Source organism: Mirounga angustirostris, unplaced genomic scaffold (genome assembly GCF_029215605.1).
Source record: "Mirounga angustirostris isolate CCGP_5_RB_7025 unplaced genomic scaffold, mMirAng1.0.hap1 SCAF_12, whole genome shotgun sequence".
Lineage (NCBI taxonomy): Eukaryota > Metazoa > Chordata > Mammalia > Carnivora > Phocidae > Mirounga > Mirounga angustirostris.
In genome coordinates, this window is record NW_026991720.1 from 12486273 (window position 1) to 12513224 (window position 26952).

Here is a 26952-nt window from a genome sequence, read left to right on the forward strand (position 1 = left end):
TGGGGAAAATGAGGAGATGCTGGTCTAAGGGTATAAGCTTTTATTTTTAAGATGAATAAGTTCTGGAGATCTAATGTACAGCCTGGTGATTGTAGTTAAAAATACTGTAGTGTATACGTAAAAGTTGCTATGATTGTAGATCTTAAGCATTCTTACCATACACCAACAAATGGTAAATATGTGAGGTGATGAATGTGTTAATTAACCTGATTGTGGTGATCGTTTCATTATATATATATATAAATGTATATATATATAAAATCACCACACTGTACAATTTAAATATGTACAATTTTATTTGTCAGTTATATTTCAATTGTGTTAGGGGAAAAATACTAAAAAAGAAAATGAATGAATCAATGAATGAACGAACGAATGAACATCAAGGAGACCCTGAACTTCTCTGGCCTGGCAGACTCCTGTGTCCATGTGGTCTGCCTGGACCAGCAAACTTCAAATAGTTTCCTGTGAGAAGCAACAGAGAGAAGAGGAAGCTAGATCCTCTCCCTTGAATCCTTATCTAAGATCCATTACAAGTAAGAAGTTGTTCCATGGAGAAAGCAAGTTTTAACATAAGGCTGGAAACTGGGAGGTAAGAGCAAATTAGAGCCACCCAAGGAAGGATGGGGGATTTATTTTTATTTTTTTTTAAAGATTTATTTATTTGAGAGAGAGAGAGCACAAGCAGGAAGGGCAGAGGAAGAGAGAATCTCAAGCCAACTGCATGGTGAGCACAGAGCCAGATGCAGGGCTTGATCTCATGACACTGAGATCGCGACCTGAGCCAAACCAAGAGTTAGACACTTAGCCAACTGCACCACCCAGGTTCCCCAGGATGGGGGATTTATAAGAGTGAAGATGGAGAAGCCTGTCCATGGAAAACAGATGTACAGAGACAAACATCCCATCACTAAAGACAGTGTTTAGAGACTATGTTTAAAAGGGATACTCAAGAACCACGATAAAAACAACAACAAATACACTCATTCAGGGAAAATGGTATTTCTTGGGAGGTAAAAATTTCATGGGCCTTTGGAATCTGACAGCCTTGGATTTGAAATCAACACTTGGTCACCTAAAATCCCAGAGCAGTAATTTAAGCTCTCTAAATCCTAGTTATGCTGAGGATAATAATCCCTGCCTCCCAATTGGGAGTAAATATTACATGTAAAGTGATTGGCACACAGATGGACACACAGGACATAATCCCACAGTGTATTCCTCACGACACCCACACCCACGGCATGGGAATGTCCACTATCCTGAGTATGGCTGCCCCTCCCCAGCAGCCCTGACTTCACCCACGTCCACAGCTCTTTACCTCCACTTGAGTCTCCCAGTCTAGAGACTGGTCTATAATGACATCAGGGAAATCAGGCCACACCTGTGGAGAGAAAACTATTCAAAAGCAATGCACTAGGTAATTTATCTTATATAGTACTTCCTAAGAAACTATAAACCGTAGTCGTAGGTGGTAATACTTCGATTTTGATCTAGAAAAGTGGATCCCACAATGCTCACACATACATACATACCCTAAAAATTCCTTAACTGTGTTGACAAATATTGATGGACAAGATGAGAACCTCTGATCTCCGAACCCAAATGGAAAAGGCCCCAAAACAACATGCACAAACACACTAATAGTCACCCACCCCAGGCTGGGGATTAGTGGATCACCATTCTGGTCATACCTTTCCCCAGACAATGTCTCCACCATTTGGCGTCTTGATGAAGACATCATCCTCCACACCCCTAGTGAATGCAGGATAGGGCTGTGTCTCGTTACCAGAAATAGCTGGGTCCTAAAATCAAAGCACAGATCAGGTGAGAAGTACAAATCCAGAGAACAACTGGACACAGGAAAAAAAGAACTCTTTAAACAGCACCACCTGAATGAACCACAGTGCTTCTGTGAATCCTGGGAAATATACCTTTCTTACCAAACCTCACATTCTCTGCTTGTAACATGGAAGGAAACACAATAGAAAGCTTTCTCCACCAAAGCCAATTCACTGTCCTCAACAAACTCCACCAATTCACAGAGGGACTAACCAGAATGAGGATGACCCGCATCCCATCAGCCTTCATGCGATTAATCAGAGCTGGAAATCCCATGAACTTAGGGCTGAGGGTGAAGTCCAGCTGCCGCTCCATGTAGTCGATATCCGAGTACTGCACGTCCTGGAGGACCACAGAAGGAAAGTGAGTGGTTCCTGCTTGTGGAAGACCAGGTTCCAGGTGAGAACAAGCCTCCACGAACCAGTGGTGAATTTCAGAGGGCTTTCTTTTGACTTTTTCTAATCTTAGGTATCAGGTATTAGATTTGGGGAAATTTTCAAATTTTCAGTCATAAAACAGAAAATAAAAACTAAATCAGCAAAAATAGGATGATAATGCCTATCTGGAAAGGCTGTTGGGAGGATAAATGAAAAGAGCAGATGAGAAAGTGCTTTGTGAAAGGCCAGTAGGAGTGACTATGGTTACCTTGCCCAAGAGGCTGCCCCTGGGATCAGTGGTTCACTTTCAGAGAAAAGATTATAATGTAAACTCCCCAGCACTAATACAACTGGATGGATGGTAAATCTATCTTTTTTAAAAAAGCACCTGGGATTGCTTTAGAATATCCAGTCCTGGAGGTTATCAGATATAGCTTTCTTATTAAAAATGAAATATTACATGCCATGCTTACCATTAATAGGAACAATTGTAAACAATAGAAAAATAAATAGAATAAAAATAAAATATGTAAGAAGTTCATGGGATCAATTCTCTGATTCTTGGGCCCCTCTTGCCATCCAGTGAAGGACAGAATTTTGTTTCCATATTTATTTCACCAGGAAACTGGTACCCAAGATCCCTATCTTCAACCTTAGCTCAAAGCTGAGGGAACACTGTACCAGCAAAGTGTTGGAACTGAGGTTATATCTGCACCTATGGTGATCTGACTAAATTAGGGCATTTTCTTTTCAATTAAGCAAAACTACTGTTTGGGCAACCTTTTATTCTTAAGATAACAAAGATGTTTTTGACCATATGTTTTAAAGTCGTGTGGTTATAGGAACCGCCCCCGTCCAAGTCAAGCTAATCCAAATACAGAGACAACTAGTGTAGGCCATGAGGTCCCAGGGCCAATCCACCACATATGGCGAACATACATAAGGGATCTGGGCAGCCACCATCTCATCATACAAGCTGGCAATCTCAGAGTCGTTCTGGTATCCGTAGCGACACAGCTGAAACCCCAAGGACCAGTAAGGAACCATCACTGGCCGACCAATCAGCTAGAAAATAGACAGAAAATTTAAGTCCTTAAAAAGGAGATTCTGGGTTGAAATTGTCAACAAATTAATAAGAACATCTTTCCAGTGTCCCAAGTTGGATAATTAACAACTTCAAAAATGGAGAGAAACTGAGAGGATGCAGAACCACTGGGATACCTCAGAGAAAGCTTTCTGCTAGATCTTACCTCTTTGCCTAAGAATTTTGGAAAATCTGATTTTACTCTGATTCCTAGAGGCAGTCTAGCTTGCTGGTTCAGTATTCAGAATCTGGAGGCAAAAGGCCTGGCTTACCATACAGGCTCCAATCTTGCTGGCTATGCAGCCTTGTGCAGAAGTTAAAAAACCCTTGTTCATCACTTCCTTCACTTGTAAATCGGGGATACTAACAGTACTTGCTTCATTAGTGTTTTTTGTGAGGACTGAATGAGTTAATATATGTAAAATGATCAGTAACACGTAGTAAGTTATATACGTGTGTGTTGCTGCTGCCAAAGTAAGTGTCGTGACCACTATGACCACCATCACCACGAGCACCATCACTATTACAACATCACCACCACCTCCCCCACCTGCCCTACCTCCACTACCACCTCCATCACATCCACCACCACCTGTACCACCATCTCCACCACAACCATCTCCACCACAACCACCTCCACCACCACCATCACCTCCACCATCACCTCTACCGTCATGTCCACCACCACCTGCACCACCACCACCACCTCTACCATCACCTCCACCACCACCTGCACCACCACCATCACCTCCACCACCACCTCCACAACCACCTCCACCACAACCATCTCCTCCCCCCGCACCACCAGCTGCACCACCTCCACTATCACCTCTACCATCACCTCCACCACCACCTGCACCACCACCACCACCTCTACCATCACCTCCACCACCACCTGCACCACCACCATCACCTCCACCACCACCTCCACAACCACCTCCACCACAACCATCTCCTCCCCCCGCACCACCAGCTGCACCACCTCCACTATCACCTCTACCATCACCTCCACCACCACCTGCACCACCACCACCACCTCTACCATCACCTCCACCACCACCTGCACCACCACCATCACCTCCACCACCACCTCCACAACCACCTCCACCACAACCATCTCCTCCCCCCGCACCACCAGCTGCACCACCTCCACTATCACCTCTACCATCACCTCCACCACCACCTGCACCACCACCATCACCTCCACCACCACCTGCACCACCACCATCACCTCCACCACCACCTCCACAACCACCTCCACCACAACCATCTCCTCCCCCCGCACCACCAGCTGCACCACCTCCACTATCACCTCTACCATCACCTCCACCACCACCTGCACCACCACCACCACCTCTACCATCACCTCCACCACCACCTGCACCACCACCATCACCTCCACCACCACCTCCACAACCACCTCCACCACAACCATCTCCTCCCCCCGCACCACCAGCTGCACCACCTCCACTATCACCTCTACCATCACCTCCACCACCACCTGCACCACCACCACCACCTCTACCATCACCTCCACCACCACCTGCACCACCACCATCACCTCCACCACCACCTCCACAACCACCTCCACCACAACCATCTCCTCCCCCCGCACCACCAGCTGCACCACCTCCACTATCACCTCTACCATCACCTCCACCACCACCTGCACCACCACCATCACCTCCACCACCACCTGCACCACCACCATCACCTCCACCACCACCTCCACAACTACCTCCACCACGACCTACACCACCACCTCCACCACAACCATCTCCTCCCCCCGCACCACCAGCTGCACCACCTCCACTACCACCTCCATAACCTCCACCACTTCCACTACGACCATCTCCAGCACCATGATCACCTCCACCACCACATCCACCACCAGCAGCTCCATCACCTACCACCTCCACCACCTGCAATACATCACCAGCACCACCCTCCATCACTATCATTGCCACTGCCACCACCACCACTGGCACCGCTACTACTTCTGCTATTCTGCAATGCTTTGAGAGGCTGCAAATTTAATGGTTATTGGGATATATTTCTTGCTCCTCATTTTAGAGCCTATCTTCCAGAAGGACCAACAATTCCAGGTCTCATCTGAGAGGTATGCTAATAAATGTGGACTTGGGTACTCAGAACCTACTGTATGAATACTTGATAATCAGTCTAATTCCCCCCTACCTCAGTATACTGCTGAGTGACAAGCTCTGGAGTTGGCCCCAAGAACACATAAAAGTCCAGAATTCCTCCTATGGTGCGATATGTCAAGGCAGGCAGGGGCTGGAATGTCACATCTGAAAATATAGGAAAATACCAATCAAGTGGGAACCTTCAAGGTGAGGAATTACCCCTGAAATTCTTACCTTTTCCTTCTTCCTATACCTCTTTATTAGGGAGTATTAAGAGAAAGTATTTTTACTATACCTACATAGAATTGAAGAAGTTAAGTGAAAGTCTACAGGGTGCTACCCCTGGATTTTTTTGCCATTGGGTTTATTGTTTTTTATAATATGTTCTGTCATTCTGTTCTTTTAAAATTATTACTATAACTTTCATTTTAGAATAGTTTAAGACTTAGAAGAAGTGGCAAAAATGGAACTAGAGTTCCGCTGTACATTTCAACCTGCTTCCCTCAATGACAACATCTTATATAACCATTGTACGTTGTCAAAACCAGGAAACTGACATTCATATAAAACTCTTAAGTCAGGGATAGATCTGACTCCGATTCGACCAGTTTTTATATGCATGCTCCCCACCACCACCTCCTGATTTTCCATCCCCTTTCCAATACACCGTATAAATTTTCTTCACACCTTCATACCCCCAGAATGAGCACTCTTACCCATAGCTTCACCACTAATTCAAATTAAAAAGATGGCTCCCATTGGCTGACCTCCAGGATATTTGGGACTCACCTGGTCTTTCTATCCCTTCTTACATCCCTTCTTACATGTTGCCAAATATGGTTCACACAAATAAGGGGAGTTGCTGGCATCATCTTACCCATGGCATTGCTGTTTAGCAGGAGCACCCCATGAGCACTTCCATCCTCCTCCAGTGCCATGTAGTAGGGGTGGACTCCGTAGGAATTCTTCTTATACTGGGAGAATTGTAGGAGAAAAGTGGTAAGAGGTTAAAAGACATCTTTAAAGAAACTCCACAAAAAATGATTGACAAGGTATGTCCCGTCTTCTCTCTGCAATAAACTAAATATACAAAAAACAAAGGAGACTGAGCATTGGCGCACTCATCTAAATGCAGAAATGTGACCATCTAAGGTGAGTCTGGGAAGACGAAGAATGGAGTGTACATAGTGCATAAAGAGAAGTAGACACAGATCCCAGATGTTCTGTCCTTACCCCCGGGGGCTGGTCTCTGGAAAACATCCCCCATGTGTGCCAGTTCAAGTCTCTCCGAAAGGCTGTGTGCTCTGTTTCCCCAAAGCCATAGATGTACTGGGAGGGAAGGCGAGTGGAGATGCGGATGAACATGTCGTTGAAGGTAAAGCCAAGGAGCTGAGAGTCCCAACTGCAACACAAAAGGGTGTATTTGGAAAAGAAATGGGCTATCCTGTTGGCTTCAAGCAGCTGACTTTTCAAGGACAGCAGGACTCTTGATTCCCTCTCCCACCCAGAGCCCTGTTAATCCTCCAGACAAACACAAAGTCTATTTGATTAAAATAATCTTAGTGCACCTGCTACCAGCCCAGGAGTGAGCCTTCATTCTTTTGGTTTCCTCTCTCACTGCTTCCCTTCAGTTCTTTTTCCTGGTCACCAGATCTAATCATTTTTCACATCTCGGGTGCTACCACTCCACACCAGCCCAGGGTTCCACTCTTGCTCCTCTATACAGTCCCTTTGCTACTTAACATCCAGAGCAATCCAACTACAATGTACTCCAACCACAATGGGCATCCCCCCCCCCAACCGCCATATGGCAGGTGTTGCTCCTGTTTCATGGCCTGTGCACTTCTTATTCCATCTGTCTGGAATGTTCTTCCCCTTCCCCCAGATCTCCACATGGGTGGATCCTTCTCATCCAAGTCCTATTTCAAATGTCACCTTCTCTGAGACACCTATTCTGACCACAGTATCAAAAGCAGTAAACTCCCCATAACTCTTGATTACCCTGTTCTTTTTCCTACAGATCAGTTGTCACTACTTAAACTTCCTTATTTATATTTTAACTTAAGTTATCTTTGTTATTGATCATTAATTTTTGCCATGAGAAGAGAGACCTCATCTTCTAGAACCCCCTAATATAGAGATAATAAATATTAACCACCCCATAAACATCAGTACACATAAGTGCCTCAGTAGTTATTGCCAAGGGACTAAAGATTTCTCGTAAGAACAGGCCCCAAGGGAATAACGTTTTCATAAATCTGGAAATGTATAGTGTGATGCTTTGAGCCCAGATATCTCCAAGGACAACGGACCTGGCAGTGCAGGGAACCATCAATTCCAATCAGACTAGCCACCTACATCACAGTGCCTGTACTCTTCCGGCGAATTTCAATCCCAAATGGATTCTTCTTAATGAGGACATCGTAGAGTTGACTCTCAGAGGTGCTGGATGGAACTGTGGGTTTGTTGAGAGGGATCGGGACTTCATACCGATTATTGTTAGGATCATAAATCTAGGGTGAGTGGGAAGAAAATTAGGAAAATATAGTATTCGAGAAACCTATATCCTTAGCAGCAACTTGGTATCTTTGACATGGAGGTTGAATGCTGTCTTTCTTTGTCTTCATTAAGCTCATGATACCAAGGATTTAGTTACCATATCAAAGAACAATGTTAGACTTGACATTTTGATCTGAGTCTGTCATATCTCATTTTTAAGGCCCCTATTACAGTTAACACATCCACTTTGACATTGGTGATATCTTGGAAAATCAGTATGGTATCAGTTTGGTACATATGAATATATTATTTATTACTTTATCTGTGGGTGTATGTGAATATGTGAAAGCTTCTCTGAATTGAAAAAAAGTCAAAAAACATGAACTCTATTTGATTAAAATAATCATAGATGTCCTTGCTACAAATGGCATCTAAATTGGTTCACTGAGTTCGTTCTCTACTCCTGCCTGATACTGTACTATAGACACTAGAGACACTAAATCAGATAAGACACGATCTCTGTTTTTAAGAAATTCACAGGCTAATGGGAGGTAAAAGGGGTACCCACAATACCTGGGTGATGATAAGCTCATGTACAACTACGTGGGAGTGTTGTGAGATTATAGAAAAGAAAATGCCCAACACAGTTTCTGGAAGACCGAGATGTCATGGGCAAAATACAGGCTGTGTGTTAAAACCTTTGCAGCTGTTAAGCAAGCACAGCAAGGAGATGAAGTGAGTCCTGGTAGAGAAATAAATGCAAAGGCCCAGAGTATTAAAGCCAGGTCAGAAAGAGGCAAATCCAAGGGTATATCTTGAAGCCGGAAATGCAAGCAAGTTCATTTAGTTCAAACTCACTAGGTGCCTACCACAGGCCAGTGCCATGGTGAGGATAGGAATATCAAAGAGCATCTTCCCTGCATTAGAAGATGTAAAAGGGCTCAGTCTAGGTTGATAGCAGTTCGTGATGAACCTTTTGGGCAATGCCCAATGTCTTTCATTTACTCTCTCAAGAAACATCTGAGTGCTGTCTACCAGGCTCTGTGTCAGATTTCAGAAACACAAATATGAATGGAGAAATTCCTGTCTTTGAGAAACTTACAAGTTAGTAGAGAAATAGACATAAGACCAGCCTGTCACTAATCCTTAGATGTAATTAAAACATAGGAAAGAAAGAGATCACTACACTCTCGTGGCTATTTCTCAGCTATCCTAAGTTCAGCATCCTAAACTGAACCCATCATCTTATTTTGCCCAAGCCCAAACCTTCCAATGTTTCCATTCCAGGTAACATCCCACCATCCATATAGAGACACACAACAGAAACATGGCAATCATCCTGGATGCCTCCCTCTCTCTCATTGCCTACTTGCAGTCATCACCAGATCCTATGATCCTACCTTCTCAATTCTCCCACCATCCTCCTCCTTTCTTATACCTGGTCTACACTTGGTTGCCCACATGGACAACCTAACTGGTAGCCTCCTAGCTGGCCTCTCCTTTTTCACTCTTGTCTTCCCAACCATTTTCTTTAGGGTAGACACAGTGATCTTTTCAAAATGCACATCAGAAGGGGCAGCACCAGTCGATCAATGGTCTCTCAATGCCCCCAGGATAATGATCTAGTATACTGCGGCATGGTTAGCTCAGAGGAGCTCACTTATTTTAAGGTTCTGTGACCTTGACTAGCAAAAAGTAATGGAACTGCCAAGTGCCCAGTGGGCACTTGATACATATGTGTACTGCAAACACATACCTTAAACTGCAGCATGTCATCTTTATGGTAGGTCACACGCAGACGGAGGGAGGTCACAGGTACTGAGGGCAGAGCAGAGGCATAGACAGAAGACTTTAAGGAGATGGTCGCAGTGGCTCCCTGTGAGTCGCACTGAACATTGTCAACAGAGTACAGATCATTGACGAAATAACAAAACGGGACTCCAGGAGAAGTGGGTACCTAGAAAAGAAAGCTAAGGTCAGCTCAGCATGCGGTCCTAGAATGATCATATATAAAGGGGCTAGAAAAGGCCATTTACAGGGAGATAAATCCAGGCCATCACTCGCTTCCTTATACATTCATTGGTAGTGACATAAGTTTAAATTTCTGGTCTCCTTGCAAAGTATTTGTAAAAAAAAAAAAAAAAAAGTCCCACTCCTGTCCCTATCTATTGTTTATATCCAGATACAAACTCAGGTTCCTTTGGAAGTCCTGCCTTTCTATGGGTTTTAGGTAGTGACACAGGTACTGGAGCTATGCTCATGAAACTGGTGGTTGAGTGGAGAGGGTTTCGAGGCACGCTAGCGTCGTCAGCATGGTTACCTCCCAGGCACAGCCACGGGCAGTACAGTTTTCTGCAGAAGCACCGCTCTCATCGGGGAAACAGTCTATTTTTTCTGCATCCCTTATCTTCAGGTCCCACTCCACCATGTATGCTTCTCCCAGGATAAGATCAATTCCCGTGATAAGAGCAACCTGTAGGGATGGGCAAGTGACAAGGAAATTTATCCCCAGGACAAAGGCCTTGCAAGATCTGAAACCTCTTTTAGGAAAGGAAATAGAAACCAGAGTAGACTCTCAACAATTCAAAGTGACACCCCACTGGAGCTTCTAGGAAGAGAGCTACGTGGAGAGAGGGGAAGAGCGCAAATGTGCCAACTCTATCAGAATCTTGTACGCCACGTTTGGAAGAGAATTAGGCCAAATAAAATCTTCTGTGATCACCCACTTTCTTTCTTTCCCTGACTCCCCTTCCTCTTCCTTATTTGGACAAGAAGGTCTTCTGTGTTTCCCCTTGTAGCATAACACACATGAGCTCACGGGGCCATCTGAAATCAAGCTTATGTTCTTGCCTTCCATTCCCTAGCCCATTGTCCTGCCTTGGTCTGGAGTGGTGGCAAGAACAGAGGAGTAAGAATCATGTGGCTTGGGTTCTCATCTTCATTCTGCTGGGGAAACTTAGCCAAATCATTTCAATTCTTTGGGTCTCAGTTTCATCAATAGCAAAAATGGGGAGTTGGCAAAATCATTACATTTCCTTCCATTTCTAACATCCCAACCTCTTTATTTCTCCAAGACCAAAGCCTCAAAACCCAAAACCTTGCTTCTTTGAGTCCCACTAATTCAAATATTTAATATTTTCTATGTATTTTTATCTCTTCTTTAATTAGCAATTTCCATAGTGCAGGTCCTCATTTGCCCAGATTTACAAAATCACACTCTAGGGATAATCACCCCTTTTCCAGGCTCTTCTCAGTCTAAATTCACCTTAAACTTCCCTATTCTACAAATCTCATGCCTCAGAGCAATGCTTTCATAATGGCACAGCCTTGATTCAAGGATTCATAGGACACACTTTGAGAATCCAATCTTCTCACTTTGGCATTTAAGACCCTCCAAAACCTGACCACAAATTATTTGTCCAAACTGATCCCCTCCCTATTCTAGTTATAGAATAATCACAGACGAATGTCAGGCTAGTCTCAATCCTTAGATTGGCTTATTCTGATATCTCAATCTTGCATGCTTTAGCTAGATAAATGCTCTTTCTAGGAAAATGGTGCCTTTTTGTGGAATGCTCTGTTAGTTGCCTGCCTTATATAAAAGTTCCCTTCTGACTCACTATTTCAGCTTAGAATATTAAAGTTCATGATTAAGAACTAAATTTTTAATCCATGTAACATAGCTGTGGCCATTAATAGGCAAGTGCAAGTCCACTGGGAGTTGCTGGCCCAGAGTCTCCTTCTTGATTTAAGGGGCTGCCCCTTCTCTGCACTTTTTCCTTCCTGCCTCCTCTTTTATTCTTCAGTAATAGGGCCATAGCAACTAGTATTAAGCTGTCACTTCCAGTCAACCCTGACAACCTTGAGCCACTGAACCAATGCTAGCAACTGACACTTTCTAAACTTGTTATTGTATGAAGAAAAAAATCCCAATTTGTTCAAAGTCCCATTTTGCTCAGTTTCCTATCACTTGTAGCTGAATGAATCTCTATCTGATATACCCTCATTGAAAGTCCAGCTTGAACCCTGACTTCTCCAATGGCTTTGCTCAGCTAGGCCATTAGGCTTTGGACATTAAATTAGATATAATGTCAGTTAACACTTCCTCTGTGTTGCTTTGGACTGCCTGTCCCCTTCCTGGTAGTTTCCTGTGTATAAATTGTGTCTCCCCACCACCCAAATTCAAGCATTGACATTTCCTTTGCTCTTATATTAATTTAACAAATATTAATTGAGTTTGTTTTCATATATGCACCTTTCAAATGGCTTTCCCTTTGCTGTACACATAACTAACCATATAATGCAGTTGTCCTTTGAACAACATGGGTTTGAACTGCATGGGTCCACTTACATGCATCTTTTTTTCAATAAATACAGTACAGAACTGCAAATGTTTTCTCTTCCTAAGATTCTCTTAATAACATTTTCTTTTCTCTAGCTTGTTTTATTGTAAGAATACAGTACAAAATTCTTATGATATATAAAATACGTGTTAATCGACAGTTTACCCATAAGGCTTCTGGTCAGTGGTAGGCTATTAATAGTTAAGATTTGGGGAGTCAAAAGTTATTTATGGATTTTTGATGGCATAGGGGGGTCAGTGTCCCCCATGCTGCTCAAGGGTCAACTGTATTTTATTTCTAACTTTATAATGTAGGTATCCTCAACAGATGTTATAAGGCAAAATGGCCAATGCAATCAATACAGCATTATAGGAGAATGCCAGATTTACTTATTTTCTCCAAATTTGGAAGATCTCCCACAAACATGCTGACCCAGCAGCCCCCAGTCCCAGATCATCTGGGGGGCCTGGAGTGAGGAGGATGGGGGAAAGGATTCCTCAAATGCTAAGATACCAGGGGAATAGATTACAACCTGCTCAGGAGCATCAGGTCTCATTACAACTGATGAAAAATGATTTTTTATCATTATCTAACCAAATAAGTGGCCATTAGCTAAGCTGAACAGATTTTTTGACTTGAAATATTTCTCTAAAATGTATGTGTTGGAGAGAAAGTCTATGTATCTGAACAGAGTAAAAAAAAAAATGCACTTCAAAATTTTGATTAATAAGTATCCCATCTCCCACTTTGCCTTTCTAGCTTCAGTCAGCAGATTTCAGACTCACTTTCCCTCTAATCCTGTTCCCCACACTCCACACTTTGCTCTTCTGTCCCAGTCTCAATCCTCAGGTCCACTTATTCTGATATCTCAATCTTGCATGCTTTATCTAGACAAATGCTCTTTTGCTCTTTTGATTGATGGGCAAATGAGGGAATGAATAGATGAGAGAAATAGAAATAGATGAAAAGACCATTTTATCTTATTCCAGTTTCTCAGTAGCTCCCTGATCCATTCTAGCTCTGGCTTACCCCTTGCTTTTTTTTCTCTCCTAACCCTCTTAATTCCCCACCCCAGACCTCAGAGTGTGCCCTGGTCCTTCAGGAACCCATGCGACTTTGGCAAGAAGGAACACCGTAAGCTATGAATTCTTGGTAAACTATCTCAACAAAATTAATTTTTACCTGTAAGTTAGAATCATAAGTGACATTAGGAGAAATTTGACTTGGGAGACCATTGTGTTTCACAATAACATTGGTAGGTTCCTGGGTCCCAAGAATTTTAATCTCTTTAAATACTAAATTATTGGGGTCTTTGTAAGTTGACTGCAAAATCTTCACATCCAAGTAGTTCTGCAAAACAATTAAACACAAAGGTCTGCTGATTGGTTGTCAAGTCACTCAAATATTCTATCCTAGACCAGATACCCAAAACTGCTTTGAATGCCTCTTAGCTGTCTCTACTAACATGTGCTCAAGAAGTACCAACTTTTTTAATACTCTCCTGAGTGAAAAAGAGAGAAACACACACAGAGCAATTTTTTTAAACTGCATTTTAAAAGACTGGCTACTTTGATTTAACTATATCATTGCCTCTTTTTACTAACATGGATGATTCAATTATTGGGAGTTAAGTTATAAACTGAAATGTGCCCAAGTAAGCACTGGTGATCTATGGAAGTGCTGAATAACTATACTGTACACCTGAAACTAATATAACACTGCATGTTAATTAACTGGAATTAAAATAAAAACAAATAATAATAAGAAAGTTCTTTTATCTTCAAAAAAAGGAAATGTGCTCATCTACAGTCATAAAGGCATATGAAGCTATAAATGTAATTACACACATATACAAACACACATGAGCTAATTGTCAGAGAAAAGCCCACACCTAAGATTCATAAAAATGTGCTACTTACTTGGGTGGCAGAAAACTCACAAAAGAGATAAACTTGATTGGCCACAGTATCTGAAAGTGTGAGAAAGGTGAGTCAGCCTCTGGCCTGCCCACCACAGAACAGATCACCCCTTGGCTATAATGAAAGTTCCATCTTGAGAATGACAAGATTGTAGACAGAGTCTCCAAGGCCAGTCCACTCTTTTCCCTTTTCCTTCCTACCTTACCCTTGAAAAGATTCCCTTCCAAGTGCTTCCAAGGCACATGCCTCAAGTGAATCTATCTCCTAAGCTTGAACCACAAGAGTTGTTAGTATATTGGAGCCAGGAAAATGTGCGAAGAAGCATGGCTGGATGTAGGCACACGAGAACACACTCTCACTCTGCCTTGCTGCCATGCTATGTGTTTCCTATCATCGACTTTTGTATTTTAGGCGAAGAGATCTACGGTGAATGGCAGGAACAGTCTTGAAAACATCTCTTTCAGATGCCTGTTGACAACAAAATGAGAGCCTGTCTATATTGCTTGTCTGATGGGAGCATTCTAAGAGGTAGAAACATGTTTTCCTTCCATCTGTGGTCCATCTACCACAAGCTGTGAACAGTGCAACCCAAACAAAAATTCTCTTGAGCGATTAGCCCTGCTGTGCCTGGTGAGATTTCTCCCCTGGCTGAATGACCAGTGGAAGTAACTCACAGACGCAGGCTGTCATAACAGTGCTCACCTTTAGTTTCCCCATCATCCCAGAAAAGTTCGCCTTTTGCTTCTTTGTTATCATCTAGGGCAATGATAAGACCAAGAGGGTTCCGGCGGCTGTGGGAAACAAGGTTTAGGAAGGAAACAAACACTTAAGACTCAAAGAACTTTGCCAAATGAGCTAGGAATGTTGCCATCAGATTTCTCTCCTTTTTTTTTTTTTTTTTGCACCAACCAAAACCAGTTTAAGAGAGAAAGAGGACACAAGCGGGAGGGGCAGAGGGAGAGAGATTGGGAGAATGCCAAGCAGACTCCTTGCTGAACACTGGCCCCCAACACGGGGCTCAACCCCACAAACCTGAGGTCATGACCTGAGCCTAAACCAAGAGTTGGACGCTTAACCAACTACACCACCCAGGCGCCCCTGCCATCAGATTTCAAATGGGAAAGGTTACTAGCAGCAGATGACTCGACTTTTCTCCAGGCACAAAAGCAAAATCAACAGGCTCATCTTTCTCTAGAATCAGTAACGTCACAGGAAACAGATATACTGCAAACATTAGCAATAAACATCTACATAGGAAACAAGAATTTAAGTACCAGAATCATTGTAATTGCTACTATAAAAGTTGCTGAAGCAACTATTATTCAGAATACAGACAATTAGAAGAGAAAGACATCCTAGACAATAATTGGTTCAGCCTAATTTTAGAGTTTGTGCAGGGGAAGCCTTAACCATGGTTGGGGGGATATATTTTTTTTCCTGCCAAAGAAAGTGACTCCATTTTGACTCAGAAAGCAATAAAATACAATAAAGTCCATCTATTTAATGGCAACTTTTCTAATTTGATTATTTATTATTAGTTCATTTGGAGAAGAAAATAAAACACTATAGTTTTCTGCTTTATAACTTAAAATATGAAACACAAAACACAACTCAAAAAGGTGGTAAAGTAGATGGGCATAGAGAAAGAGAGAAAGAGCCATTTCACATGGAATCCCGCCTGGTGTCACTGCTCCCCGGACTCCCTCCTGGTTTCCTGCTCCCATTGGTCTGTCACTGACCTCACACTTTCTGCTCAGCCTTCCACTGTGCCTTATGCAAGGCAGGTTCCATTATCAATCAAATCACCTGCTTTCACTTAATACACATGTATTAAGTAGCTCTTGTTTGTTAACAAGTCTAAGAGATACAAAGACGAATAGATCACAACTCTATCGATGACCTTAAATATTGTAAGAAGGATTAAACATATTCACTGCATAATCAAGGCAGAAAGTAGGGTGACACAAAAGTTGAAAGACTTATAGGAGTCCAGAATGGCACTTCCAGCAGTGTGGCTGACTAAATATTCTGGGGGACACCAGGCACCCTGAAAGACCCACCCAACACATGATCCTTAAATGTTGCTTAAGATGACCTCAAGTTGACAGCAGTCCTGATTTGCAACTGAAGAAAAAGGCAAATCCTCTCTGGAGGAATAAGACCCGTGTTTGGATCCTTAAGATCACTACATTTGAAAAACAAAAACATTACTATTTAAATACGCAAGGTAATAAGCCAGCATGAGAGAAAGTTGGCAAAAACAATGAACGATAATTTGGATTCTCCAAAGGATTTTAGATAATAGAATTTTCAGATACAAGGTATAAAGTAACTATGATTGAAATACTTAAAAATATTAAGAAGGAAAGAAAAAAAAATCAGCTAAGGCACAAAATAATATTTAACAGTATACTAAAAAGTATTAAAAGAAAGTTTGGAGTGGCATTACTCCCTCTTCTGGAAGAACTGAGGAAGCTTTCTTGCAGATGAAATTTTTAATTTGGAAAGGCATTAAGAATGTACCAGGCAAAGCATGTTGGAGAGGCTAATAAGTACAGAAGCCCAAATGCAGTCGAATAGATGGGTATGTCTGGGAACAGCAAGCTTTGGGGCATGGCTGGTCTTTAGGTGTGCATTCAGGTGTCTCAGGAGGCACAGTTTTTAACTTGCAACCAGACTGTGATTGGCCTGGAAACCATACTCATGAAAGAATTTGGACTTGGCGCAGGGGAGCAACAAGAAAAAAAAAATCTTCATTTTGGAAAGATAATTTTGGTATCAGTATGCAGAACAGCCTGAAGTTGAACAATTAGATACAAAGAAACCATTTGGTGTTAGATGAAGAAGTATTCTGCCTTGTTATCATAAAAAGTCTGTAATATGAAAAATTAAGGTAGTAAGGAAAGTTCAAAAGAAAAGAAAGATTTCTAACCTCCAAAGAACTCCCAGTCTATTAAAAACAAATAAGACTTTTAGCAACATATATAAATATATATGTCTTTAGTACAGATGGAGTCTAGAATTTCAGAATCAAAGAGTCATAAAGGAGAAATCAGTGACATGAGGGAGATTTGAAGTGAACAAGTAATTTTTGTACGCTGTTCTGCATCACAAGAAATAAATGGCTCACTGGGAGGAAAGGAATGGGAAATTGAGATTATAGGGTAATGGAAAGTGGACTCCCTCTCCCTAGAAATGAGAATGAATGAGTCAAGAGCATAGCACAATGGGTGGATGATCTGGCCAAGCAGGTAGGGTGATCAACAGACCCCGTTTACCTGGAACTGAGACGTTTCCCAAGACACGAAACTGTCGGTGCTAAAATTGAAACAGTCCTGGGAAAACGAGGAAGGATGAGGACCCCAGCAGCCAGTGTGTTTTGAGGAGAAATGCAGGAGATTTAAGGAAGGACAGGGATTAAGTTATTTAAAAATCCATCTTGTAAATCACAACTTCCTCAGAAGAGGCTGAGAGAAATACAAGGGACAGAGTTTGATGGACACGCACACCCCAGTCCCCTTCCTCCCCACACACCATGGAAAGCTTCAGCATCTTCTGCATGGGCAACAGATGGGAACGGAAATGACCAGCTTTGTCAGTAGCCTCCCCCTTGAAGGAAACTCCCGCCATACTCTACCTGGCCACTGTGGTGGTGGCTGGCTGTTGTGTGGGGAAGATGTGGCCTCCGCGAAGGTGAAGTCCAATTTTGTCTCCAGGAAGTTCCATCTCCACCCTTTGCTTCCTCCATCTCACTCGGGCCCCCTGATGCAGGCACACACGTCAAGCACCTTGGCAGGATGACACATCCGCGCCCCCCTCTTACCCATGGGCTGAGTTATCTACAGCTATCCTTTTTGCACCCAGATGACTTAGTGTCTAGCCAGGCAATCAAATGAGAGGAAGGAAACAAATTAAGAACAACAGGTTCTGCCATTACTTGGGAGTTTGGGGGAGCGTTTACACCATGCCAAGGCTATCTGACATATATTAGATGAACTGATAGTTTTAAACAAGTTAGCTGACTCCTGACCAATATTTGGTCCCTCCATTGGACCCTCCAATATTTGTCCTTATCCTACGTTGAATAAAGTATATAAAAGTGTTTTTTTCAGATCTCTTCATGACTGACATGAAGTGACTTAGGCATACTTTATCAACTGTGCTATGAAATGACAGAAAACAGCACAGAAACACTCCTTGGGATGTGGATAGATGTTCCTCTCTCCAGGGAGGCATCTTGTCTATGCAGCTGTGGTCTTGAGGAGTTTAAGAAAAGTCAAAGCTACTTACAGTCTCGTAATCGTACCAGATGGCATCGGGCATATACGCCATCACTTTCTCTGCACCCTGAAATTAAAACAAAAAATTGTTCTTCATGGCCCAGCCTCTGAAGGGGATAAAATGGATTTCTTAGCATTCCCAAAGGAGCTTCTTAACCATATACTGAGAGAGCATAAGTGGCCTTTCTTTTCTCTGTCATCAAATTGTGACTTTCTTCTAATAGGAATAATAGAAGCAATAACCTGGCAACCCAAAGGGAAATGCCAGTGGAAGCACATTAGGATTAATAATAATCTTGAAATACATGTTGTGGTACATGTACTCCTGTAATCCTCCCAACTGTCCCCGGTGGCAGGTACTCTCATGATCTCACCTTTCCAGCTGAGGAACTCACCCCAGGCCACACAGTACTAAGAGGCAGAGACAGCAATCAGACCCTGATTCCATCCAACCTTAGACACACTGCCGGCCCCTTGCTCCATTCTGCCTCTATCTCAAGGAGCAAGAAGGATCTGCTAGGAGACTCTGATGATGAACAGGACCATTCCCAAACCCAGAACCACCAATAGTTGCTTCTACACTGATTGGGAACTTGGTCAAGAAAAAAAGACTCCTAAGTCACCCATCTCCAACTTCCCCAAACTTCAGCACACTGTCTTCAAGGCCATCTCAGCCATGGAGGCTGGACTTGGGCTTGGAATAAAGAGAAGATAAATGGTTCCAGGAAGAGAAGAGTTTGGAGGGTAGCAGGAACAGAAGCAGAGACCATCTGCGTGCCTCGGTGGGACACTTACCTCATCCAGAACCGGAGTGATGAGGAGGCCAGGGCCCCATAAAAACTGTTGGTGCACATCCCACGTACTGCTGTCCCCATAGAACCTGGAGATCAGAGACGTTCACTGCGATCCGGGCCAATGCTTCCTGACAACTCTCCCCTCAACTGCCCAAAACATGTAGACCACCTGCCTGTGGTAACCCCCCAAATTATTCTGGGACACCTACTCAAGCCCAGCAGATGGGTCCACTTTCCCCAACCCATGCACTCTCCTTTTCTTTCCCTGGTTGGACACAAGTGCCTATTCCAGGATATATGCTAGGCAGGGTCCAGATTGTAAGTCTGTTCACCATATGCCCCTTTAAATAAAATAAATAAAACAAGGAATACATCTTAAAACTTCAGCTGACTATCAAGAAGGAGCTGGATGCGATCATGACAAATAGCAGATAATTTAAAATTCTACTCTTTTCTCTTTTAGGGTATCTGAGTTTTAACAGGGAATTCCAGGAGATGGTAAAAATGGACTCAAAATAATGAATGTATAATAATAATAATAATAATAACAATAATAGCAGATATGTGTCTGAGAGCCTAGAATGTCAGACACCTAAGGGGGTTCACTGCATTTTGACATGGAAAACCTCAAAAGTGGCCTTTTTCAGGGTTAAGTTGGAGATGCTCATTGGCTGGCAGTAAAAATTCTGGGACTCTAGAAATCCTCTGTAATATTCTTATTCGTCTGTAAATAACAGGTTCATCCTAGGGCTTGAACATAGTGCATTACAGAAGACACCATCCTGATCAAGCTATCAAATCCTTTAAACTAAGAGTCAAGAAACAATGGATGAAAGAACTTAAATGATTTGTCTAAGACAGAAAGTTAGCTGGTGGCAGAACAAAGACCCCAAAGTCCCATGATTTTAGTCTTCTTCTATCCCCAAAAGAGAACAGGCTATACCACTTAAATATACCTCTAGAACAGTATGGAGGCAGCAGTGGCCTTGCAAATACCAACTGAGTATCCCAGTTAAAAAAACATATAGATATCTGAATAACCACTTGAAGTGTCTCAATGTTCACTCTGATATTTGATGAAACAGTCCATGTCGCCAGTCACGTTAACAAAACCCTCTGGATGTGGTGAACTTACTCATGCAGAAGGGGCCTGGCCACTGTGTCCCCCCGGCTGTGGGCGCGGTAGAAGAGGGTGTAGAGGTAGGGTAATAGGGTGTAGCGGATGGTAAGGTAGTGCCTGGAGGAGTTCAACAGCAGAGAGTCAGCTCCAAAGGAGGCAGGATCCTGGGCCTGGGAGGAATAAGAGGTTGCCAGTGTGATCCGGCTATGAATGACAGAAGCATCTGGAGAACTCCAGACCCCATTCATCAGAACTGAGAGTTTCCTTCCTCAAAGACCTGAGGCCTAGGGTATAAACTCAGCCTCTGAGCAATACAGGTGGGCAGAGGGAGATCGCTTCACCAAGTAAATGTCATTCACCACCTGGCAACTCATACAGCCTCATTCACGCTAAGGACTGCTCTCTCAGGAGACTGCCGTTTCAATCATTTTGAAGTACTTCCTCATCTGATTCTCATTACAAAATGAGCAATGTAGACAGAGTGTACAGACGTTTGATGAAAACCTTCACAGACTCTCCATCTCCTTGACCGCAGCAGTACCAAGAGCAGACTCTGTGACAGCAGAGCATTTTAATGGCACGTCAGAGGACCTGGTTAATTGCAAATTAGCCTAAGTGAAGCACCAGGTAGGAGGCTGGCTCGCTAGATGTCTTGGCGAGGATGCAGACGGATCCCACTCTAATGTACGCCACATTTGTTTTGATCATGTCTCCTGGGAGACTTACCTTGTAGCCTTGGCCATTGTGATTCCTGGAGAATGGATAAAATGCCCCCAGCTGCATCCACCGCCTACAGAGCTCCTCAGGGGCATCCAGTGCAAAGCCACATATGTCAGCACCCACCTGGAAGGACACACAGACAGAACGTATACCTCAATTCCATCCCGCCCCCTTTGCTTTCCATCAGGGACTTCCCAATTGCACTTTACCAAGTTTTACTGAGAAGGCTTATAGAGTGTGATCAGAATTGGGTCACATCACATGTTCACTCTTTTTTTGGGGGGAGGGGCAGAGGGAGAGGGAGAGAGAATCTTAAGCAGGCTCCATGCCCAGCACACAACCTGACATGGGGCTCCATCTCACAAGCCCGAGATGATGACCTGAGCCGAAATCAAGAGTCAGATGCTTAACCAACTGAGCCATCTAGGCACCTCTCGTGTCCACTCTTTACTGTCAGATGACTATGAGTAAGTTACTTTATCCTTCTGTGCCTCAGTTTCCTCATTTTGTTAAAGTGGGCATTAATTAGCTACACAGGGTTTTAGTAAATGACATAATGGAAGTAAAACACTTGACATACAATAGCTTTTGTTTTTTAAAGATTTATTGATTTATTTGAGTGAGACAGAGAGAGAGGTGGGGGGGGGGCCAGAGGGAGAGGGAGAGAGAATCCCAAGCAGACTCCCTGCTGAGCATGGAGCCTGATGTGGGGTTCCATCCCACTACCCAAAGACCATGACCTGAGCTGAAACTAGGAGTCAAACACCCAACCAACTGTGCCACCCAGGTGCCCCGACATACAACAGCTTTTTGATGGGTAGAACTAAAATTACTTCCAATATTATTTTGACCACCACTGACCAATCAGAATTAACTTTCCAAAGCCTAAATCTGATTCCATCAGTCATGTATTCAAACACCTCCAGGGTCTCCTCACAGCTTAGCTAGCAGCTCCTCAAAACCTGGTTCCAACCCACCTGTCCAGCATCACTTTCCACTCAAGTCCTACAAACCAATCCTTATAAACATATCAAATTCTCCCCCTTACTGCTTTTCCTGTTTATTTCTCAATCTTAAAATGACTTCTCCATTGGTCTGATAAAATAAGTCCACTTTCCAAGGGTAAACTCAAGTGCAACCTATTCCGTGAAGTTTCTCCTGACTCCTTGCCCTGACTCCCTGTGTTCCTTGTAATCTTGTCAGAATTAAAAAGTCTCTTTCTCAGGATTTCCCTCAACATTTAATTTGTATATCCCCACTTGTCATAATTATTTGTTTATATATTTCATATATAAGGGGACAGAGAATGTGTTTTTGTACTATATTTATGCTTTTCTCTACCCTCATCATGCATATCTAGCTTAGTACCTCGCACATAGTAACAGCTCCATAAATATATACACTGAATTTAACTAAAAGATGTCAAACCCACCTCTAGGAACCTGGCAATGTTATGTTTTCTCATGTGGGTGCTGGATACATAGATGTGTTCAGCTCATAAAATTCATCAACTATATACTTAAGTATATGTGTACTTTTTTGTGTGTATGTTATACTTTAATAGAAAAAAAATAGTCCAATGTAGCACTTCCAGTTTCCACTTTCTATCTTGATAAGTCAGCACAGAAAAGAATGTTGTATCAGAGCTATACTGATGTAGATGAAGGCACTGTTCTCAAGACATTAAATCCCTGGGCCAGAAAGGGTAGGAGAGGTGAGCTTCATGCTCTGAGAATTTTCTAGAATGAGGCTTTCTGGGGATTGAGGTAGGGATGTGGACTCACCATTGGGATACCAAAAAGGTTGAATTCTAGCACACCAGGGATAGACCACCGAAGATCATTCCAGGTGGCTGCGTTGTCTCCTAACCAGTGGGCTGCAAACTTGCCAGATCCCGCAAAGGTAGAACGGGTTATAATGAAGCTTCTCTTATTAGGGGACACAGTCTTGACAGCTCTAGAAAGGGAGAGAAACTTAAGGAGTCAATGTGTGATCTCAGCATGTCTCAGCGCCCCAGATACAGTGACAATGCCAAGGATCATTGTCTTTTAACTCCCTCCTAGGAGGGTTAGAGCTGCTGTGGAAGCAGATTGCACCATTAAATATGTTTCCATTTTATTTTGTTTTGTTTTAAGGTGTTTTATGTACATCATGAAATCCATAATTTCCAAAATTTTTAACAGCAGCCTTGAAAAGGCTAGTAACTAGAGGTATACATTTTTTATGGAACGAAGGTGAAATTTAATTTTACATAGATGTATATACATTGATCTTTCACATTGTATGATTTTAAACATACACAAAAAGTGAATTTATGAACAGCCTTTTGGAGCTTAAAATCTTTTGAGTAGGCATTTTAAATTTATAGATACATGTGTGTACTTTTAAAAGTAACTATAAATATATATCATCTATATTTTTTAAAAGGCTTATTTATTTATTTTGAGAGAGAGAGAGAGAACTAGTGGGAGGGGTAGAGGGAGAGAGAATCCCAAGCAGACTCTGCACTGAGTGCAGAGCCCAATGCAGGGCTCAATCTCACGACCCTGAGGTCATGACCTGAGTTGAAACCAAGAGTCGGATGCTTAACCGACTGTGCCACCCAGGCGCCCCATCTATATTTTTAAAATTATAACTCTATACGTCTATTTTAAAACTTTTGCTCTGTAATTTTTAAAACAACTTTTAAGAAGGCTAAACTCACACCATGACTTTGCTAATGAATGAATGTGGTTTTGGTCTGGCTTCCTGCCATCACTGCTACCGTAAGTACAGTAAATTCTCAGTACATTTTCCTCACTGTAGAATTTGAGTCTATATACAAGGGTAGACACAGCACAGTAGAAGGATGCTGAGCCAGTATCCAAAACCCTGAGGCACATGAAGTCTGTAAGTTACTTTACCCTCCATACTCCATACAGTGTGGCAGAGAGGAAAATACATGGGTTTCGGACTCATGCAAAAATGGTTTAAAATTTGCTTTTACAATGTATTAGCTGTTTGCCCTTGGTCAAGTTCCTTCTCTTTATTTCTTCCAGCCTTCCATTCATTCATGTATTCATCCATTCTTTCATTTTATACATTCCACAAATATTTACCGGATTCCTTCTTCCCTATGTGCCGGGTAGTTTCTTCATTCATTCAGTAATAATAAACCTATTTATCTTGCAGAGTTCTTAAAAATAACACACTGGCACCTGGCATCTAACAAAGATCAATAATCTGGTCATGTACGAAGTCCACAGCAACAGTGGTCTTACTCTGCCGTGGCCAATGTCATGGAGTAGCCATACAGATTGTGGACGTCATACTGCCTGCCCCAGTGCTGGACTGCGTCCATGCAGAGACTCTTGGAGAACAGGTACCCATCCAGGATTCCTGGGGCAAAGGAGGGAATCAGTCAATGAGAGCCTCAGATGCACATTCCCTGCTCCTGTCCTAGCCTATGGCGGAACCGGAAATGGTAGCACTCTAGGCAGGGTTTCTTGTGGCCATCCTGGAAATGATCACACAGCTTCCTCACTATCAGAGGGTTTTATGTTGGGAGTAGTTTCTCTGATATATAAATAAACTGTGTTGCTCCATACACACTCTTTCACCCCAGGTGCTCATGTGGCTCAAGGTAGGCACTTGGAAACCAGATGATCCAATTAGACTTGACGTTTAATCTGAATTCTGCAAACTTAGCCAAATTATGTGGTCCGAGAATAGAAATAGTGGATGAAAGTGTAAATTAATTGTTTGCCCCTTTTTTCCACTGACCAGAGAGTAAAAAGCCTGCTTCCCCAATCTCTCTCATGCTACTATTCTTTTCTGCTCCCATCGTACCATTCTGACTCCAATCCAAATTACCTTTGCATCTTAGCTACTGCGATAGTTTCTTAATGGCTTATTTACTGATGATCTATTGATCTCCGAATTCATACTGCACACTAACACCAGATTAATATTTCCAAAACCATTCGACTATCCTGGTTCCCTTACATTAAAACATAATAAATGTTTTATTAAAATAAATAAAACATAAATAGCTTCCATCACCAAAAGAATAAAGTATTAACTTTCGCCCCCCCCCATGCAAATCACTGGCCCAATTTACTATTTTCTCACCAGAATGGAAGTCTTCATTAGATGCTATAATGTTAGCACCTTGTTCTTTCCTTAATCAAGATAAAATGTATCTGTGAGCCTCTAGCTTTCTTCAAACTACAATAAATGCTGTGAGTCCAGGGCCATACCCTGAGAGATGGTGTTGTTCAAAGTTCAATTGGAGCTCACTAGCATCATATTCACAGACTCTGACTTTAACCTTCAAGGCCATGGGTTCTGGGTTCTGGCTTCTTTTCATCCTACGTTTCCTGTCTGTTCTTCACATTCTTGATATCACTAGACTTCACCGTCATCTGAAGACCAAGCCCAGTTATATGGTCTCTCTCTGGTAAGCCCTGACCTCGGGGGATACACGCTAGGGAGTAATACAAACTAACCACTAGCCTCTGGCCTCTGCACTGAATGTTCTCTGGACCTTCTCCTGGAAATAGCTAAATGTCTGTAGGAAGACGAGTGACCCCGTTTGAATTTATGCCTCATTTAGGAAAGCTTGGAGTGCTTTGATTTTCTTTCCTAATCTTCTGTATATATTACCCACATTTTCCTCTCCCTATGTACATTTATACACAAACTCCCTTGCCCGGTAGTTCATATCTATCCTTATGAATGTAAAATACCAAATATGCATTGCTACTTTAATTATCCAGCACCAAGACTTACTAGGAGTGAATGGGGGATAATTTAGATTGCTCGTGGAACATCCTGAAATGGAACCATCAACGAAGTTGGAGATTTCATTCATATCCTATAAGACAAAGGGCAAAACTACTATGAAGGAAAAGAAATATGCCCCCTTATGTTGTACTGATGTTTGTCTCCTTTTTCGTTTTTTTAAGGAATCAGAGAAATGATTCCAGATATTTCTTCTTTAAAGAGGTTCTTATGCACATGGAGGGAAATAGATGTTCCTGTCTTCTCTACCCATTGAAGGTTCCACAGAGAAGGTTCTTAAAATCCCTTCAAAATGCTGTATGTCTATAACCATGGGAAATAAAAAATTTTCAAAAACATTAGGTGAAAAAAGATCTCAATTTATATGATTCCATATATATCAACTTATACATCCTCTATATATCCAAATATAGCTATGAATGCACATATATATCTATCTAGATACATACATACACACATACATACATACATACATACAAATAAACACATAGAGAGAGTGAGGGCGTGAGCCCATGCCAACAGCTGGGCAGGTGAGGGTTCTAGGAAGATATGTACCAAAATGTTGATGGGGTAGATGTCTTTGGCTGATAACATTTTAGAGGATTTTGCTTTCATCTTTTTAGCTCTCTGTATTGTTCGGATTTTCTACATTTCTCTTAAAAATAGAAAAAAGTTCAACTCTAGAGCTCCCTAAATTTTGCTGAACATCTGCTGCTTTGCATTTGTTTTCATTTGATATCATATGTGACATTTGTCCTTACCACCCCCACAGTTTTGTCATGCACCTGGGGACTTTGGTTCTGATCAATTTGTCCACCATGTCCAAAGGAAAGAACCCTGAACTGGTGATTGAAAAACCGTGTACTTTGTGGCAATGTAAAGCATATATGACCGATTTTTACTTCGTTCAGCTTATTCATTTTTAAAAGAAGAGCTGGATTCAGAAAAAAAAAATTTTTTTCTTATTTTATTTCCAGACCTAATGATCTGATTTAGATTCTAAGCTACGTGTTTCAATAAGATTATTTTAACTAGTAAGATAGGGAAT

At 42.3% G+C, this 26952-nt stretch overlaps 1 protein-coding gene across 1 annotated transcript in view; it reads right to left on the reverse strand.

Annotated features, from left to right (window-relative positions):
- Positions 1-26952, reverse strand: part of MGAM (maltase-glucoamylase) — a 77260-nt gene that overhangs the window by 22069 nt on the left and 28239 nt on the right. The window contains exons 14-34 of the mRNA XM_045864144.2: positions 25893-25977; positions 24383-24500; positions 22907-23078; positions 21129-21245; positions 20418-20572; positions 19284-19368; positions 18499-18555; positions 17846-17970; positions 14911-14999; positions 14209-14258; positions 13472-13639; positions 10267-10419; positions 9703-9903; positions 7806-7960; positions 6681-6849; positions 6325-6421; positions 5500-5612; positions 3159-3284; positions 2056-2184; positions 1695-1805; positions 1322-1384 (exon numbers count right to left, since the gene is read on the reverse strand). Of these exons, the coding sequence (XP_045720100.1) occupies positions 1322-1384; positions 1695-1805; positions 2056-2184; positions 3159-3284; positions 5500-5612; positions 6325-6421; positions 6681-6849; positions 7806-7960; positions 9703-9903; positions 10267-10419; positions 13472-13639; positions 14209-14258; positions 14911-14999; positions 17846-17970; positions 18499-18555; positions 19284-19368; positions 20418-20572; positions 21129-21245; positions 22907-23078; positions 24383-24500; positions 25893-25977 (2538 nt within the window). The remainder of the gene's footprint in view (positions 1-1321; positions 1385-1694; positions 1806-2055; positions 2185-3158; positions 3285-5499; positions 5613-6324; positions 6422-6680; positions 6850-7805; positions 7961-9702; positions 9904-10266; positions 10420-13471; positions 13640-14208; positions 14259-14910; positions 15000-17845; positions 17971-18498; positions 18556-19283; positions 19369-20417; positions 20573-21128; positions 21246-22906; positions 23079-24382; positions 24501-25892; positions 25978-26952) is intronic.